The 17314-nt window shown below is 39.3% G+C and overlaps 2 protein-coding genes across 3 annotated transcripts in view; one reads left to right on the forward strand and one right to left on the reverse strand.

Annotated features, from left to right (window-relative positions):
* si:dkey-288a3.2 (protein phosphatase 1 regulatory subunit 37) overlaps positions 1-393 on the reverse strand; it is a 57614-nt gene extending 57221 nt beyond the window's left edge. For both annotated transcript variants that reach the window (XM_038290679.1, XM_038290678.1), the window contains exon 1: positions 108-393. In XM_038290679.1, the coding sequence (XP_038146607.1) occupies positions 108-252 (145 nt within the window). In that variant the 5' untranslated portion in view covers positions 253-393. The remainder of the gene's footprint in view (positions 1-107) is intronic.
* A 1579-nt stretch (positions 394-1972) lies between these two features.
* vrk1 (VRK serine/threonine kinase 1) lies at positions 1973-14799 on the forward strand. The gene is made up of 13 exons (XM_038290648.1): positions 1973-2091; positions 3372-3531; positions 3663-3718; positions 4820-4889; positions 5361-5448; positions 5798-5906; positions 9951-10043; positions 12430-12562; positions 12934-13054; positions 13144-13202; positions 13421-13590; positions 14319-14409; positions 14499-14799. The coding sequence occupies exons 2-13, from the start codon at positions 3372-3374 to the stop codon at positions 14660-14662; spliced, it is 1314 nt and encodes a 437-aa protein (XP_038146576.1). The 5' UTR covers positions 1973-2091; the 3' UTR covers positions 14663-14799.
* The last annotated feature ends 2515 nt before the right edge of the window (positions 14800-17314 follow it).

Raw genomic sequence — 17314 nt, forward strand, 5'->3', positions numbered from 1 at the left:
ACCTGCTTTCATGAAATACTGGTACAAATTTTAGTAAGCTGTTTGTCCTACATTGTTCAGTCCTATGAGTGATATTTAAACAAATGTGCACTTAAAAAGCAGCTCACCTGTTCTGTCTGCATGTTCGGCAAAACCGGAAACTATCTGTTCATCAGGAGGGAAAGACACATTTTTTCCTGTTTTCTTTCTCTTCTTCTGCTTTTTGTCAGGGTTCTCTGTGTTTTCCTCACCACTATCACTGCAGCGTGTCATCACAGCAAGAAGGTAAAGAACAAAACGTATAGTCAGTTTAGCTCAGTCAAGGTAAAAGACCATGACATGAAATAGGAAACTGAAGTTTTCTTGATTCAAAAGGGGTGATCGAAACAAGCAGAGCTCTTCTAACTGCTTTCTCTGCTCTGTGGCACCTGGAAAGACAATTCTCTGAAGAACCAATATCTTATTCATGAGTTGTGCTGCGGGTTGCAGGTGATACTCAATATGTTTGTATCAAATGACACATTCAAAGCAGACAAGATCCACAACATTTACATTGCTATCTATATTCGGCATTTGCCACAACATTCAGTAGGTGGGCTGGTAAGGTGAAGGTAGTTTTTTTGTTCTGTTTCAGTATGAGAAAAGCATAAGACATACTGATGAAGACTTTTTTAATTCTACAAAGGAACAGCGCTGAACAAAAACTTATCTGATCTTACTCTTTTACAACTTTTACTGGTAGTGTTCTTTTGTATAAATAAAACGGTGGATATACAATAAATCAACAATTTCAAAAGGGATTTCAAAATCTGTTCAGTTCAGCAGATAGCCCAATAAGTCAAAAATAGGTACTCAGATCTTAAATATGGTAAATGTGCAAAACACATATGTCTTATTTATTTCTTAATATTTTTTTTATAAAATAATCCCAAAGTGTAAGAACAAGGTTTTAACAAAATTAAAGCTATTGTTGATCTTGAGGTGCATTAGTGTTTCAGTTTAAAAACAGGGCCAATAAGGAATACACGTTTTGAAACATTGGTAACTTTTTTGTTTTTGTTTTTCATCTACAAAAAAGAGGGTTTAATTTTCTAGGGTTTTAGGGTTATTTTATGGATGGATACATGGATGGATGGATGGATCATTTATTTATCAGGCTCCTCTCCTATGGAACCCACAAGCACTTTTACCCCTTGAGGCAGACACCCGGTATACATTTAAGGCTAGACTTGAAACTTTCCTTTTTGATAAAACCTATAGTTAGAGTGGCAAAGCTTTTGCTAAGCTATCTCTATAGTTATGCTGCTATAAGCTTAAATTGTTGGAGGACATAGATGACCTCTTTTCATGATTCTTTTTCATTCTATTTCTATTATCCCAATTTGAAGTATTTGTAAGTTCAATCTCTAAAGTTAAGCTCTCTCTTCTCATCATAGTAGCTTAATCTGGTCTGTTCCTGTTTTGCTGTGACACCATCCTGGAGAGAAACATCAGCCGTGAGGCTGCCATTAACACATTTGTTTATAGATATCGGAGCTCGGCCTGTTTTAAGCTTAGTGATATTTCTCTTACTGAGACTAACTGTATGTGCTCTCTTTCATCCTCTGACATGAACACTTGCTTTATATAGTGTCTTGAGATGACAGGTGTTGTCAATTGGTGCAATATCATTTAACTGAATTGAATGGAATAGATAGTGCCCTACAATCATATTTTCAGCAATTGTTTTATTCAATTATCTTTTCATTTGACCTACTATATCTTTTTGTGTGATATACGTTCAAAATTATTAATGATATTATTTAAACCGAACGTAATAATCTTAATCCAAATACAAAGGTCTTTGTGTTTTGTTTTAAGTCATTTCAACTCTATCTTAAATGCTTCTTTAGTTATTTTGCGGGACTGGTGTGGCTCAATTTTAACCCGGGGCCAGAGTTTCCGAGCTTGTTTGTTAACCTTGAACGCAGCTTTACGCTCTGACTATTACGCGTCCTGTCTGACCAATAGAATAGCAGAAAACCGTGACGCTGCTTCCTGAGCGGTAGTTTTGCTGCTGCTCGTTCTTTAAACAAATTTAACCAACGACCCGCTTCAAATAACGCATTGACGGTATGCATTATTATCTTTATCATTGTGAACGAGTATTTTAATTGGTAACCGATGTCTAAATCAAGCGATCTTTAAATAGCTCCCCCGGAAGTGAGACTGCGCAGTTAGCATTAAGCTAACCGGCATTTGTGTCGGTTTGATTTAAGTTCCTGCGGCTCATAGGGTGTTTTAAAGTAGCTTATGTTGCACAAAGATTCTTATAAATGACAGAAAGGAGCCAGTGGAATATTAGAGAACTGGGTTTGGGTGTCCGGGTTTTGATTCTTCTTACATTACTTCGCAATGTCCCTGTTTTTAACTGCGTTTTACCACTATGAGTTGTGTAGTTAGAATGGTTGATGTCCTTATTAAGATGATGTGATGTCAAAAGTTGTCCTGTAAGTAATGTTTCGCTAGAAATGAAGCCAGCAGCAGTCAGGCTAGAACATTTGATTTTCTTTCTTCGTCTTGATATGTAAATGTTTAATTACATTTCAAATACACACAGGCAGTTAAAGTAAAACAAAAAGAATAAACTTAACTTTTACCCTATCACTTTTCCTTTGGATGTCTCAACTACTGCTAATCTTCTTTCATAAAGGATGCTGCAGTGTTTCTGTATTGGGGAAATAATTCAAGGAGCTTTACACGTTTTCATCCTGTGAACCTAAATACTTTCAGATCACCATGTTTCCCTGCTGGAAATTATTAAACTCTGTGATCACTAACACTTCTCCTCTTATAATGTCACAGTTTCCATTCCAACTATGATCTGCAAGGTCATTTTAAAGTTTGCCATTCTAGAGGACATGTTCTATTTTTTTCCATCAGGAAAAGCTATCAGCTATTTAGGTCATTGATGCTGGGTGAAGCTGGCCAATCAGAGAGATGAGCTTCCACTTATGGGCAGTCGTGGGTGAGCGGTTAGGGTGTCAGAATTGGATCCCAAAGGTTACCGGTTCGACTCCTGACCCGCCAGGTTGGTGGGGGGAGTAATTAACCAGCGCTCTCCCCCATCCTCCTCCATGACTGAGGTACCCTGAGCATGGTACCGTCCCGCCACACTGCTCCCTTGGGGCGCCATTGAGGGCTGCCCCCTTGCACGGGTGAGGCATAAATGCAATTTCATGGTGTGCAGTGTTCACTTGTGTGTGCTGTGTCACAATGACAATGGGAGTTGGAGGAGTTTCCCAAAGGGCTTTCACTTTCGCTTTCACTTTCACTTTATAGCTTTAAAAAAAATGTGATCTTTGTTATTTGAAGCTAGAATTATCTCTTACAGTCCTGACCATTCGTTTCAGATGCCCCCTAAATCCAAGGCTGCAGGAAAAGGTAGAGCCCCTGCTAAACGGAAGCTGGCAGAGGAGTTCCCACCTGGAGAAGTCCTGACAGATAATGCAAAGAAGTCCTGGAAGCTTGGAGCTCCGATCGGCAAAGGAGGCTTCGGCCTCATATACTTGGGTATTAGTTCTCCAAAAATGCCTTTAGTTGTCCCGCTCTGTTTGCTTGACTTTATGTGTTTTGGTTAGACATTTGGAAACATTTCAGTGCACTTGTAGATTTTTGAAACCCTTTGCTTTTATTTTTAACAGCTGAACAGAACTCTGAGAAACCTGTTGGGCCTGATGCTGGCTATGTCATCAAAGTGGTGAGACTGATTATGGTTGCATTTTTCAGATGTTTACATGTATTGTACAACATCAACGGCTTCCAAAGAACTTCCTCGGGAACAGAAAAGCAGGATTCATCATCAGATTTTATTTTCTGTTTGTATTTAATTTTGTTCTCGTTGGAAATGAATTACCATACTAGTAATGTGGAGTGAGTGCAGAAAAGTCTTTTAACTTCAGCTTAACTGATCTACTGTAAGCACCAGCGTTATCTGCCAACATTTGGAAAAAAAAACAGGAACCTGTTTTTTTTTTTTTAAAAAGGGACCATCGGATTTGTTCCAGTGAAGCAAGCTTTAGGCCCCTCATTATTTGCTATGTGGTTCCTATGCAACCACCTGACACTGTTTTACATTACTGAGCAGAAGGAAGACAGTTTATCACAGATTCAAGGTGAGACTTTCTTGCGTAATGTCTCCATTGCAACAGATCAAAACCTCAACGCAGAATTTAGCAGCTCGGAATCTAAAGCCAAAGGTTTTTTAGCTATGAAGTGTTGAATGCCAGGATGAGAATGAGTTTCTTCTCCAAGTGGTGAAAAAGCTATCAGCTTATGGTTGACAAGTCAAAGGACAACAGAGCAGGAGCTTGAGAAGGGAATCAAAGCGGCGCTGCAATGATGTGGATCCTGAAGAGAGAGCTGAACTTAACTACAGGTTTCCTTACATTGTCCTGAAATGTCCTGGATTTCATTCAAGCCTTTTTGCAGGTCTGAATAATTACTAATACCTATATATTTTTCCAGACTATGATCCTTATTGTATTGTCTGTTTCTGCATCGATAAAACACCCTCATAATTAATATAGGAGTCTCATTACTTTGAATTATATGATCTAGGTTCTGCAGCCTTTAGCAGATAGAGTAACTATGGTTAGGGAATCTGTCTCTTTCATTATTAACTGTAGCAAACATGTAATAATGAAAGTTAAACCGGTCGTTAAGCCTTATGCATGAACATTCCTGTTGTTTATGTTGAGAGATCCTTTTCATCAGTATAAGTACAGAAAATTAAAGCACCATTTTTTTTCTTGTGTGTGTTCAATATTTGGACCACTTGTGGGTGTTGTTTTGTCCACAGGAGCCACATGAAAATGGACCGCTCTTCTCCGAGCTGCACTTCTACATGAGAGCTGCCAAGCCTGATATCAGTAAGTCGCATCATCCATCAGCTCCCACAGCTAGTCTTGTGATCAGAACACAGAGTGTGTCTCTGCAGCAGGCCAAACAGATAAAACCAAGGCAACTTTCTTAATTAAAACCACCGTGTTGCTGCAGAGAGTTCCTCTGAGGGGGGGTGGGGGGATGGAGCTCTCCTGGCCCTCGGGCCACTGCTCTGCATTTTGTATAATAACAATCCAAATGTCAATCTCCCCTGACAATTAACTGCTATATTACTAAGGAAACAAATGCTCATCTTTTATTCATGTGGGACTCTTGCGTTGTTGGTAAATATTTGTCCCAGCAGCAGATTAGCTCCTGGCCGCGCTGGACTAACAACCCTCACTCACAATGCACACAACTGTAATCTCATGGCTCTCCTACATCAGCAGTCACAGTTTCTTCTGGAAGTTCGAGCAGCCAAACCGTCTCTGATTTAAATGTTTCCTTTTGTTCTGCAGTTCAGAGCTGGTTGAAGTCTAAGAGGCCAAAGCATCTGGGAGTTCCCCGGTACTGGGGCTCAGGTCAGCACGTGAAGGGCGACAAAAAGTAAGTATTTGAAATATGTTTATTGTTTTGAAATATTAATGTTATCTTGCCAGGATACATTTTGGGTTTGAAACCCAAAGTTTTCTATAAAAAAAAAAACAAAAAACAATGAAAGTGGTAACATCATTTGGTGGTTGTTGAGGAAGCACATTCAGTAAAATCTGACTTGATCAAAGATGTTTATTATACAAGACTTGGACCAAAATGAAGATAAACAAAGTAAAAGTGTTGAATCAATGCAGAAATGTGTACGCTGAAGATCAAATTGTAGTATTTCTAGGGGGTTTGCTAAAATATTTGAACAGTGAATGATGTCTGTGTTCGGTGTTTGCTTTGTTGTTCCTCGTAGGTATCGTTTCATGGTGATCGATAGGCTTGGAACTGACCTGCAGAAGAAGTTTGAAGAATGTGGAAAGAGATTTCCCAGGAAACTGGTCCTGCAGCTCGGCCTTAGACTGGTTGGTCATCAGTTACTTCAGTGCTTTCATTCTCATGTTGCTGTATCTACTCAGCTCTAAATAAATGGTATACAACTGAGCTTTGTCACCAGAGCAAAGACAATCCTGGCAGGTGCCAAAGAGTTGAGTAATCAGTTAATTGGGAGCAGATGAGGAGAGAAGCAGCTAGAAAGGAGCCAAGAGGGAAAGGAAACTGACAGGGGGGCAACAGAGAGTAACAGAAAAACAAACACTGCCAGAAAACCACTACAAAAACACAAAATTGCAGTGAAAGTAAAAAGAAACCCAAACAAAGTGCAGAACCTCGACAGTCAGAACTCTTATGGAAATATTTTATTGGGTTTACTCATACACAGCTGTTTCTTCACCCTTATTTACTAGAGTGATTGAACCTAAATAACAGAATGACCCAAATCATTTGTTAAAACATTTTGACAATTGTTTCAATCAAGGCATCATAACTAGCATTATGACAATAAAAAAAAAAAAAACTGCCGAGAGCAAAGTCTTCAGCCTGAAATTGAGCTTATAAAGTGAAGATTAATACTTTTCTTATTAGGTAGGTATCAGGAAATCTGACAGCTGAAACCTGATAACCAATTGAAGATCTCTGTAGTGAGCCCAGTCCGTCTGTCATTCCCCAATATGGTGAATAGGGGTGAGTATTGCCATGGATGTTGCAATACGATACGATCACAATACTTTGATCTTGTTATGATATTATCAGGATATTGGAATGTCACTATATATTGCAAAAATGATCCCAGATATCAAGCAGGCAAGGCAATTGGCCGATGGAATAAGACGATTTATGTTTATAAATAAGAACAAAAAACAACTCCATTAACTTACCTCGAATGCATATCTAAGTGTCTTATTCAATAGGCAAAAATACTTACTCCTTATATTGAGGCTGAATACTGTTATTTTAGGGGTGTATTTTTTTTTTTCTCAATTTAAGATCAGTTTTCTTATTGTTCTTAGACGTGTACTTATAACTGATAAACTATCTCACTGCGGGTGACCACTAGCTGCAAACATGTATTGTATTTTATTTTCATATTTCACAGCTGAAATTTGTTTGACCTTTAAATTAGGTCACTTTCCAGAGGAGATTGTTGAAATTAAAGCTAGGTTTTGAAAGCAATATACACTCACCGGCCACTTTATTAGGTACCCCATGCTAGTAACGGGTTGGACCCCCTTTTGCCTTCAGAACTGCCTCAATTCTTCGTGGCATAGATTCAACAAGGTGCTGGAAGCATTCCTCAGGGAGTTTTTTTCCTCAGGTCCATATTGACATGATGGCATCACACAGTTGCCGCAGATTTGTCGGCTGCACATCCATGATGCGAATCTCCCGTTCCAACACATCCCAAAGATGCTCTATTGGATTGAGATCTGGTGACTGTGGAGGCCATTTGAGTACAGTGAACTCATTGTCATGTTCAAGAAACCAGTCTGAGATGATTCCAGCTTTATGACATGGCGCATTATCCTGCTGAAAGTAGCCATCAGAAGTTGGGTACATTGTGGTCATAAAGGGATGGACATGGTCAGCAACAATACTCAGGTAGGCCGTGGCGTTGCAACGATGCTCAATTGGTACAAGGGGCCCAAAGAGTGCCAAGAAAATATTCCCCACACCATGACACCACCACCACCAGCCTGAACCGTTGATACAAGGCAGGATGGATCCATGCTTTCATGTTGTAGACGCCAAATTCTGACCCTACCATCCGAATGTCGCAGCAGAAATCGAGACTCATCAGACCAGGCAACGTTTTTTCAATCTTCTATTGTCCAATTTCGATGAACTTGTGCAAATTGTAGCCTCAGTTTCCTGTTCTTAGCTGAAAGGAGTGGCACCCGGTGTGGTCTTCTGCTGCTGTAGCCCATCTGCCTCAAAGTTCGACGTACTGTGCGTTCAGAGATGCTCTTCTGTCCACCTTGGTTGTAACGGGTGGTTATTTGAGACACTGTTGCCCTTCTATCACCTCGAACCAGTCTGGCCATTCTCCTCTGACCTCTGGCATCAACAAGGCATTTCCGCCCACAGAACTGCCGCTCACTGGATGTTTTTTCTTTTTCGGACCATTCTCTGTAAACCCTAGAGATGGTTGTGCGTGAAAATCCGAGTAGATCAGCAGTTTCTGAAATACTCAGACCAGCCCTTCTGGCACCAACAATCATGCCACGTTCAAAGTCACTCAAATCACCTTTCTTCCCCATACTGATGCTCGGTTTGAACTGCAGGAGATTGTCTTGACCATGTCTACATGCCTAAATGCACTGAGTTGCCGCCATGTGATTGGCTGCTTAGAAATTAAGTGTTAACGTTCAACAGGTGTACCTAATAAAGTGGCCGGTGAGTGTATGTAATATATCTTTTTATTTTATTTTTAATGAAACATAGGTCAGGAAAAACAAAAGATGAATTTTATTTGTTAGGAAATAATTGCAGATTCAATTTGTAAGCCATATGGCCCAGCTTTACTCCCATGTCTGACTTGCAGATTGGCTCATCCTGTCTTTAGATTTTTTTCCCCTTTTCGCATCATCTGTCAAAAACAGTGATGATTCCTATCTCTGATGGAGAAGGGCTGTCTGTCATTCCGCTGCGCCATGACAAGTAATACAACAAACACAAAAATGCTAGCTAAAGTTAGGAGCAGTGTTTTTACTCCAACTTTTAAGAACCCTGACATGTATTCACAGGTAGACCGTCTGTTTCCCTGGGCCTCTTAATCAGATAGATTATTGTATATTCAGCTAATTAGTATCTTGTCTTTGTACATAATTTTTGCTGTTCTCTATATTGTCCTGTTCACTGTTAATTATACCGTACCTGCCTTTTGACAGTGACAAAAAACCTTGTTTTGTGCTAATGCCGATATATTTACATTTATGCTTAAAGCTGATGAGTTAATTGATGTGCATTTTCCTGATTCAATGAATTAAAAAAAATAAATGTGAAGCCGGTGGGAATGAAGTGGGTAGTTTTAAAAAGCTAATTCTCACATGGCACACATTTAATCATGAAACATTATTATTTTCTTTCTTAATTGCTTATTAAGTAGCAATAAACAACACACATCTGTATACAAAGAATACCATATTATTTGTTTCATCTCATTCCCAAAAGTTGGGATTGTTGATCAACCTTTGATTTTTTTTTTTCCAGGAAATGTTTTTTTGTTGTACAGCTGAGATAAATCTTCAAGTTTTTAACATCCGTTAAGGGATGTAGCCAAACTCTAAAGACCCTGCTTGAGTTTTTTCCTTAGCAAAACACTTTCAAGCAGCAGTTACCACAGTAACCTGCATCATGATGACAGAGTAAAACTTGAGTTATCCTAATCTTGCTGTCTTCTTTCAGCTGCTATCCTGGCTCTTTAAAGCTGTGATTTTTTTCTCATGGTTTATTACAGCATTTCAAATTGTCTTTTTTATAATAAAAAGGAACAAAAATATCCCTCTTTTATCCCACAACGGGGGCATTTTCCCTTTAAGTTTAACCCATTCCTTTAGGGAGCAGTGGAACCATCTGGAGTTAAGGACCCAGAGTGAAGGTCTTAGTTCTGTTTAAACCGGCGGCCTTTCAGCCTCTGGTCCTGCACTGCAAAAACGATCTAGAAAAAAGTCAAAATGTCTTAAATTAAGGGTATTTACCCTTAATTTGCATAGGTACATAAGATGATTTGCCTATGGAATGAGGTTTTTTACTCTTAAAATAAGGTAATTAGATAATGTACAATTGAAATAAGACAAAGAAATAATTTTTTCTTATTTTAAATGTAAATTGTTCTGTTCCGTTGGCAAATTGTCTCACTTACCTCCTCAATTCAAGAAAAAATTGCATTTATATTAAGAAAATAATGACAAGTGTGCTCTCCATCCACTAAGCTGCTGCTCCCACATCATCTAGATTCAACAAGCAAACAAAGACGCAGTGAAAGAAACTGATTGACTTCCCTGCTGCGTTGCAATGCTCCTTTCTGCTCACATGTTATCACTGATAGCTTTATCTATGTCTCTTTTTAGCTGGATACTCTGGAGTTCATCCATGAGCATGAGTACGTCCACGCTGACATCAAAGCGTCAAACCTGATGTTGAGTCACAGCGATCCCAACCAGGTCAGTGCCAGTAACACCAGCATGCTGTGGGTTCCAGATCGGTTTCATTGTTGAGAATCAGTTTCTCTATTGCCGCAGGGATGATTGTTTTTATTTTTATTTTTATTGTTACACACTAAAACTACTTCATTAGACCCAATTAAGGCCTGCAGAGCCAGTTTGAGTGTGTGAGATTAAAAAGAAGCGGCTTTGAGCTTTTTCCAGCAAACAAGGTGGGGGAAAATATTTAATTTGGAGATTAATAATGTATCACTGGTGTTGTTATTAAAGAGCTATTTATAAATGACAATTTAAAAATCAGCCCTGCGGGATTTCAGCATCATGTAGAGTGGCTGTTTAGATTTCTTTTATGCTCTTAAATCTGTCTATTCTGAGCTGCAGGGTTATTACTATTTTCCTTTAATAATACACTGATGGTATGTCCTTCTAAAAGCTTAATGTTTGTGATGTTTGTTGGTTTGTGTTTCTTTATTGTCTTTCTGAGAGCTGACCACAGGTCTAAAGCATTACTCTTCTGATCTACTTTGCCCTTGTGACATTGTGCTCCGTTATACTGAAAAATCCTCAGATTGTTCCCTAATTGATTAAAAAAAAAATATTTGTGTGTAGCAGCGTTCTTTGGCAGAGTTGCAGGGAAACCTGACCCTTAGAAAAATCATCACCTCACCTGGATTATTTTAAATTCTTACCAGTTGGTTTCATGCAAGGCTGACGGAAGCTCTCACCTTCTCTTCCTCCAGGAAAATCATAACAATAAAGGACTTCACCAATCATCTGCTTTGATTCTTATATGTGTCACAATCCCGTTCCTCTGTAATCAAAAAGGTCTTAACATCACTGATTCCCACCCATTTCCAATGCTTAACAGGCAATACAGCAGACTTGAGGAAGAGACACTTACCTGAGCTTTCAGGATTTGATGGACATCCTGTATGTTGCTGTGCTGTAGCTAAACATTGGGAAAACTAACCTTCAGTTGCAGCAGCTTTACATATGAGAAGTTAAACAAATGCAAAGTGATTATGGTAAAAGTGCTGCAATAAAAGAAAAACATACAATGTCCACTCTCAGACGAATACCAATTAGATTCACCTTAATGAATAAATGAATAGGAATTTATTTCAGACAATTTCAGACAGACAATTTGACAAACAACAATAATTGAATCAACCAAATACACACAGAAAAGACTAGTTCACATCAACCAAACCAAACACCAATTTCCAAACTAACTAAATTCGCCTGAACATAAATGGATACAAAAAGCCCTCCACCAAATAAACCTGTAGGTATAGAAATGACATTGATTAATGTAAATTGTCTGAAAAGGGGCATGAAAAAGTAAAAATTATTATTTATACCCCTTATCCCTCTATTTGCACGTAAGTTAACTTAAAGTATTTTTTTTTTTTTCCCAATATTCCCACAGAAACTGCTTGGACCTCTGTGGCCTTCAGAACGGCCTTCATTCTTTGGTTCTTATGTTAAGAACATGTTGGGAACGATTTCCAATTATTTTAGCTCAGTTTGACAAATAATCCAAGTCCATGATGAAAAGTCCTGTTTTATGCATCCTTAAATTACTGTGAATGGAGATCAGGTGACTGGAGGTCAGAGGAGAGCAGTGACAATTTTGTTACCTTGAAGAAAGTTGTACACTGTGGTAATAATCATAATATTTCCACTCCACTACTACCATCTTTAACTGTTGAGACCAGTCTTTAAAGTTGGTCTTGCCAAATGATGAACCGATTATCTGAATATTGAGACTTAAATCCAGGCTCTTCTTGGCAGAAAGTGCTTTTGTAAAATGTTATCTGTTTCCTGTTCTCAGGTGAAAGGAGTGAGTGAAACTTGTTGTTTTAGCTGTTTCAAGGTTCGCTGTATTTTGGGATCACAGACGGTTCCTCTTACCTTAAACCCAATGGTTACTGGATCAGTTGTCTTTTTTTTTTTTTATTCATCTAACAAGAGACATCAACAAGAATTCTTTTTTATCAGGCAAATGTAGAAATTGTTGTTTTCCCTTTTTTTTTCCTACAATTTTTGTAAACTCAAAGAGATAATTGTGATCCCGGTAGATAACCCCAGACCAGTCTGCCTGGTACCAACCACCCTTCTTCTTTTTTTTTGTCCCCAATTATGCTTGTTTTTGATTTTTCTAGTTTCTCATGTTTTGTTAACAAACAATAAAATGGAAATGCAAACAAACTAAATTCGAGTTGTAGCATTCCCTGCCTCCTTTTCTTCTGTTTTGGTTTGACTGTTGTAGCCAAAACTAGAAAACTGGTCAACTTTATCCTGCAGCACACTAACATATCTTCAGCTCATTGACATCTTCGATTAGATGACCTTAACGTGTGAAAATCAACTTGCTATCTTGCAGGTTTATTTGGTTGATTACGGACTGGCTTACCGGTACGCTCCTGAGGGTCGCCTCAAAGAGTACAAAGAAGATCCAAAGAAATGTCACGACGGAACCATTGAATTCACCAGCATCGACGCCCACAAAGGAGCATGTAGGTCCAAACCACTGAAATCTGCTTAATCCAATGTTTTTAGATTCTCCTTTATTTACTGTGTGCAATAACATTATTCCACTGTTAATCTCAGCAGTATATTATATGATCAGCAGGTTGTTAATAAAATCAAAGTAGGTTGCACTCTGTTATTACATTTATGGATCAGTGATTGGTAATTCAAGGGATGATGTGTCCAAGCCTGTGTGTTAAAGGAAGAGGAATCCTTGGAATCGGATTAAGATTGATCCCCTGATGGGAAAACAAAGTAAATAAGTGGATTTAAGCAGCCCATTATTATATCAGGCAGGATTTATTGTATTTCTTTCAGCTGTTCCTGGTGTGATTGAACCTTTTTCTTATGGCTGCAGCTCCCTGCAGACGCAGCGACCTGGAGATCCTCGGTTACTGTATGGTCCAGTGGCTCTGTGGTCGGCTCCCCTGGGAAGACCGACTGCAGGATCCTCTGTACGTCAGGGACTCCAAGATCAGGTGGGACTGAAACACCAGAGGGCGAAATCATAAAGCCGAGCTGGTTTTCAAAAACTTTTAAAAGTGTCTTAAATGTCTTTGGTTTACAGGAGTCAGGAGAACATCTCAGAGTTTTTGTCCCAGTGTTTCTCTGCTCAGGACAAACCAGGTAGTTGCTTTTTTAAAAAGGAAATCAGTTGCTAAATGCAAACTCAGATGAGTTTAAAACAAAAATATACCAGAAGTTTATTGAAAAGCACAAAATAGTTGGTTTGGTGTTTGTTGTGAAAGTCAGTCAGCTTCTTTGACCTGAAGCTCAAGAGATCTAATGATGTTGCCTTTTATCTCTGTACAATTAAAGCTAATACAGGTGTGGTTTGGTTGTAGATGAGATCCAGAGGTTCATGGAGGAGGTGAAGTCTCTAGGCTACCAAGATAAACCTCAGTATGAGAGGCTGCGATCCATCCTGCAGAACGGGCTGAGGAGCATCCAGGCGGAAGATGACAGCCAGCTGGAGTTCACACCTCTCAGTGGAGTGCCAGCACTTCCTGCCAAGGTCAACACACCCACACACACGCATACACATCCTTAGCCTTTCAGATATCAGCTCATTATCAACCAGATATCCGTCTTCTTTTAAAAGCAGCTTCCTGGAGTCCCGTAACAATTCCCATAATGTATTTTTATAAACCTTTTTATTGTTGTTGCAGCGATTGTTCTTTGCTCTTTGTTTCTGTGTCACTCCTACTCTTTGTGCATATGGAAGATACCAACAGGGACCAGTGTTTCCAGCCAAAAGGTTGCCGGGTCTCTGCGCTGGTTATTGTATGTAATTATCCTGCCAATCTGTTCACCTCAGCGGGCGCTGCATAGCCATTGTTAGGCATCACATCGAAGAAATGGGAAAGAGGAGTTATTGAGAGAAATGATGGCCCGCTGATGGATCAGAATCATGATTTCTGTCATCTGTCCATTCAGATCCAGAGGCTCATGGGGCCTTAACAGTGTTTAAATGACCAGAAATGAATTAAAGTTCCTGACAAATTCGAAATTATAAACTAGAACAAAAGCCAAGGTTTAAAGTAGTGGAATAAAACGGTAGAAAACTTACTGATCTGTATTTTACAGTAAGATTCTGCACATATTAAAGTTAGGCTGAGTTAAAGATAAAAGGTGCTGGACATTTCTATCCTTAACAACTTTTTAATGAGTTGTAACGAAACCTTTAGATCAAAGTAGACCGACTTTTTGAATTTTTTTTTCTCCTTTTCTTTTCTGATATAGAAGGCGACTAAGAGGAAGAAAGGAGCAGACAAAACGGAGAGCGACCCTGATGGAAGTCCAAACAAGAAAACAAAGCCCTCTAAGAAAAAAGGTTGGTTTCTGACTATAAATATATAATGCTTTGGAATTGTACCTTTTCAGTGCATTATGGAATGTTTTTTCCCCATTTTCCTCCTGCAGTGTTAAATGGAGTGAACAAAAGTTCCAAGGCTGCTCCCAGACCCCGGAAGATCATCAGCCCTGTGAAGCAGGGTGAACACCGTTCAAAAATGGTAGAGATGGCCACCCAGACATCACCCGCACTCGCTCTGCGATCCCGAAGAGGACATAAAGTCAACACCTAAATGTCCATTTGTTTCCACACTCCTCGTCCTTCTTTTTGTTTCTACCAGTTCTTATACACTGACCCTTTTTTATGCTGTCATACTCTGCTGTTAATTTTTTTTTGTCCAAAGCTAGAGCTTAAATAAAGAGGAAATAATTAATTAATTTGATTATTTTCACTTTTGGTTACATTCAGCATTTTTTTTTCTTCTATTTTTATCTTAGAAAGTGTTTTAAACTGATTAAAGGTTTAATCAAAATGTGCAGCATTCTTCCTGTTGAGGTCACTGTTCCAGGTCACTGGATGGTCTAAGGTAATATCTGGCCTGCCCTTATCATGGCTGAATAAAATGTTTCCTGCAGCAGCTGATGGACAGATTTAGTTTTAGAGGTTTTGCTTAAACTCAAAAAGGAGATTTGTTTACAACAAATAAGAAAATCCCCACTGAAGTCATTCTTTAGGTTAAAAACAAAACTAAACATGTCAGTGAGACAAAAATACTTTAGCTGTTAAACAAATGACCCATTTACACTCATAGAAAATATTTATTCATCAATAATGGTTATGGACCAGCTCCCTGGTCAGCAGTCTTCTAGATGTACTCTGTCGCCAGCCCCTGCTAAAGTTCTGATGAAGCTGTTACCCGGGAGACAACATAATGCCAGAACTTTTCATCTTCCTGTCTGTGTCTCATATTTGACAGAAAGATGTCAGAGACTCTTGTCGGATAATCTGGGTTCTGTCTCCATCACAGCAAGCGCACGTTAACATTTCACACTTGGGATGTTGCTGACAAGCTGTCCATTTTCCCCTCATCTGTCTCCTGTCCTCAAGCCCCTACCTCTCTCATTAACTCCCAACAGGCTACCTCCCCATGGAGGTAGACATCTTCACTAATGTTGGTTGCGTGAAGGCCCTCAGGGGGCCCCTGCAGCGGCTGGTGGCTAGCTATTGATTGTTGCAGCCTCCCCAGCAGTAAAAAGCCCCTTCAACCCCCTCCTACACTTTGACCTCAGGACCGTCACAGCTATGGGTCCACAGTAGGGGGCAGCAGTACATAATGACAGTAAATGGATGTTCCAGAGTGGGGGGCAGGGATGGAAAAGAGAATGAAGGGACTGGCTAATTCATGGGGGGGGGGTCTTACCTGAGCGCCCTCTGCGGTTGGCCTGCTATGGGCAAGCCGGCCGAGCATGAAAACCTCGCAGCAGTCGACTAACCGCTGCTCTCATGATACGGATGCCCACCCTCCCCAGGCCAGAACTCGATAACAGTTTCCCCAGCCAGTGGGTTTCTGTGTTTGTGACAATTGCCAGTGTTTTCTACAGTAGTGGGGGTCAAAACATTAAAGACAAAGAACTGTTTGGAGTTTTACAACCAACCGTTAAAATTGATGTAATCTCATAGATCTCTCCAGTTTAAAAACCAACCCATGTTGTGCAATAACACAGTGATAGACAAGATCTGTACCTTTCACATAGTGGATTAATGCAATACCCAGAAGGGGCTTTAACCTGCATTTCTTGTTAGTTCATCTAGAACTTATGGAGGTCCTATCTCCTTTTCTGTAATTTTATCCTGGATTCTAGTTTTTTCTTAGTTTTAGTTTTTGGTTAATGTAGAGTTTTTATCGGCTCTTTATTCTGGTTTTCAAATGCTGGGTTAAAGGCTTAATCTAGATTAACCCTGTTTTTTTTTTTCATTTTAGTTTTATTGCTGATTTTTGTGTCATTTGTAATATCCTACTTTTATTCTAGTTTTACACTTGATTGATCCGGATATTATGCCTATATTTTTCTCAATCCTATTCCACATTTGATATAGTTTTACCATTTTGATTAATCCTGTTATACTGTACCTTTTTATCTAGATTACATTTATCTCATTGTTTTTGTTTCTAATTTAGTCCTGGATTCAAATCTGGTTAGTCCTGTTTTTTTTCTTCCATTTTATATAGTTTTCCATACTTTTGAACGGTTTATTTCTTATATTCTAGTTATTTTCAAAAGTGATATCAGAATCATAAATACTTTAATAATCCCAGAGGAAAATTACTTTTGTTACACGCTCCAGTTACAGTTTTATATATATATATATATATATATATATATATATATATATATATATATATACACTCACCGGCCACTTTATTAGGTACACCTGTCCAACTGCTCGTTAACACTTAATTTCTAAGCAGCCAATCACATGGCGGCAACTCAGTGCATTTAGGCATGTAGACATGGTCAAGACAATCTCCTGCAGTTCAAAGCGAGCATCAGTATGGGGAAGAAAGGTGATTTGAGTGACTTTGAATGTGGCATGATTGTTGGTGCCAGAAGGGCTGGTCTGAGTATTTCAGAAACTGCTGATCTACTGGGATTTTCACGCACAACCATCTCAAGGGTTTACAGAGAATGGTCCGAAAAAGAAAAAACATCCAGTGAGCGGCAGTTCTGTGGGCGGAAATGCTTGTTGATGCCAGAGGTCAGAGGAGAATGGCCAGACTGGTTCGAGCTGATAGAAGGGCAACAGTGACCCAAATAACCACCCGTTACAACCAAGGTTTGCAGAAGAGCATCTCTGAATGCACAGTACGTCGAACTTTGAGGCAGATGGGCTACAGCAGCAGAAGACCACACCGGGTGCCACTCCTTTCAGCTAAGAACAGGAA

The sequence above is a fragment of the Cyprinodon tularosa genome, unplaced genomic scaffold (assembly GCF_016077235.1).
Source record: "Cyprinodon tularosa strain WSP-4 unplaced genomic scaffold, ASM1607723v1 ctg286, whole genome shotgun sequence".
NCBI lineage: Eukaryota > Metazoa > Chordata > Actinopteri > Cyprinodontiformes > Cyprinodontidae > Cyprinodon > Cyprinodon tularosa.